This window comes from Tuber melanosporum (genome assembly GCF_000151645.1).
Source record: "Tuber melanosporum whole genome shotgun sequence assembly, scaffold_4, strain Mel28".
In the NCBI taxonomy this organism is placed as follows: Eukaryota; Fungi; Ascomycota; class Pezizomycetes; order Pezizales; family Tuberaceae; genus Tuber; species Tuber melanosporum.
The window spans coordinates 85,983-88,177 of record NW_003299084.1 but is presented as its reverse complement, the minus strand read 5'-3'; the positions used below and the strand labels follow the sequence as shown (position 1 = coordinate 88,177).

The 2,195-nt window shown below is 48.6% G+C and overlaps 1 protein-coding gene; it reads left to right on the top strand.

Annotated features, from left to right (window-relative positions):
* Window positions 1-264: 264 nt before the first annotated feature.
* Window positions 265-1,375, top strand: GSTUM_00007818001 (uncharacterized protein; the record flags this gene model as incomplete). XM_002839694.2 has 1 exon in its annotated part: window positions 265-1,375. Exon 1 carries the CDS (start codon window positions 362-364, stop codon window positions 1,373-1,375), a length of 1,014 nt encoding a protein of 337 aa, XP_002839740.1. The 5' UTR covers window positions 265-361.
* Window positions 1,376-2,195: the final 820 nt, after the last annotated feature.

The window sequence follows — 2,195 nt, the reverse complement described above, 5'->3', positions numbered from 1 at the left end:
ATTGGCGGGCAGAGAGAAACTTCTCGGGCCAGACCATCGAGATACCTTACAGAGTGTTAGAGATCTCGGTGTGGCACTGTATCGTCAGGGAAAGTACGACGAAGCGGAGATTATGCATCGACGTGCCTTTGCGGGCCAGGAGAAAATTCTCGGGGTAGACCATCGAGATACCTTACATTGTGCTAATCTAAGCGCGGTGTTGGATGATCCGAAAAAGCATGGCGGAGCTCAAACTGTGCATCAACACGCAACAGTAGGTGGGGGGAACGTTCTTGGACCACGCCACCCAGACGTCCTACAAGGTGTTTTCCGACTAGCTGTGACACTTCTTGCTGAGAGAAAGTATGAAGAAGCTCAGATCATGTATCAACAGGGCCTAAGGGCTATGGAACAGGCTTCGAGACAAGGTCACCCAGATGTCCTCGACAGTATTAATATGCTCGGCGAAACACTCCTTGATCTCGAAAGGTATGACGAAGCGGAGGCTATTTGTCGACGTGCATTGGCGGGTAGAGAGAAAGCCCTAGGAGTAGATAACCCATCCACCCTTACCAGTGCCGATAACCTTGGTCGAACACTGTATCACCAGAAAAAGTACGAAGAAGCGGAGAGGATGTTTCAATCTACTCAGGCGGGCAGAAAAAAATTGTTTGGCATATACCATCCGGATACCCTAATGAGCTCCCTTCGCCTAGGTGTGACGCTTCTTGGTAGGAAAAAGTATGAAGATGCTGAGATCATTTATCGACATGCCCTAGGGGTTATGGAGAATGCCTTGGGGCCCGATCATCCGGAGGTCCTCGAGAGCATGAATACGTTGGGCGAGACGCTTCTCGATCTGAAAAAGTATAGCGAAGCGGAAGCTATCTGTCGGCGTGCGCTGGTGGGTAGAGAGAAGACACTCGGACTAGATCATCGAGATACCCTACTAAGTGTCAATAATCTTGGCCTGGCACTGCGCAATCAGGAAAAGCACCAAGAAGCGGAGATTAATTATCGACGAGCATTGATGGGTGCGGAGAAGACGCTGGGGCTTGACCACCGAGATACCCTAATGTGCATGTATAATCTTGCTGGGGCATTGCACAAGCAGAGGAAGTATGATGAGGCGGAGGTGATGCATCGGCGTGCACTGGCTGGTCGAGAGAAGATTCTAGGACTAGGTCATCGATACACTCTTCGTAGCCTTATCAAGACAGGCACAGTACTGCATGAGAGGAGAAAATACGATGAAGCGGAAGTAATGTATCGACGCGCAGTTACGGAGGCAGCGAGAGCTCTGGGGCAAGACCATCCTGTCACTCTAAAAAACTTTCGCCACCTCTCGATGTTTCTCTATGCCCGGTCGACCATTACCATGGATGGAGCATCATGATGGAGATGAGGAGTTCAGGTTTACCCTTGGACGAAATCGTGCTGGCCATTTTTTCATACATCTTAAATTTCTTTCCACCTTTCATAAGATCGGGTTCCTTTCTTACCTCTTAGTGTAGGTGTTAAATAGTTCAATTCTTTTGATTTCTGCTAAATTAGCTTCGTGATCATAATTTGAGCAACTAGGGCAATGTTTTGGGAGCATTAGCATTGGAAAGACCCTTCTCAGTGTCGGCTATTTGGCTCATGTCTCTTCTAAATAGTTCTTTGGCCTTTCTTTGTTGCATATTATACCTTAGATTTGTATATTGGTTGACTGCTATCAAGGGGAGGAACGAGGGGGACGGTGGATTAATCCACCTGGGCATCGCTATCTGGCGCAAGGAAAGAGTCACAATGAACTCCACGGAGTGGGTATTTTAGCCAGGCAGCTCACTAGTGAGAAACCTTTCACAAACAATTCCGCCGAGTGGGCTTACGTAGTCCCACCGCCTGCATTCTTCTCCTGGGGTTCGCGATATGATACCACACAGTTGGAATACCCCGTTTGCGCAACACGATAGATCATTAAGTCTGAAAGCTTCTGATCCGATATCCTAATGGGGTTGTTGTGAGGAATGGTTGTCATGCTTCCCGATAACCCGAACGGAACGGTAATGGTAAGAATGCCCGTGGCTGGAATTTCTCGAAAGGAATGGACTGGAATAACGTACGGCACCGCCAAGCGGGACGGCGCACGGATGCGGGACGGCCAACTACTTCAACGCCCACGATAGTAAAAAGCATACAGGTTGTCCATTTCTGATGCTAGAAGAATGAAA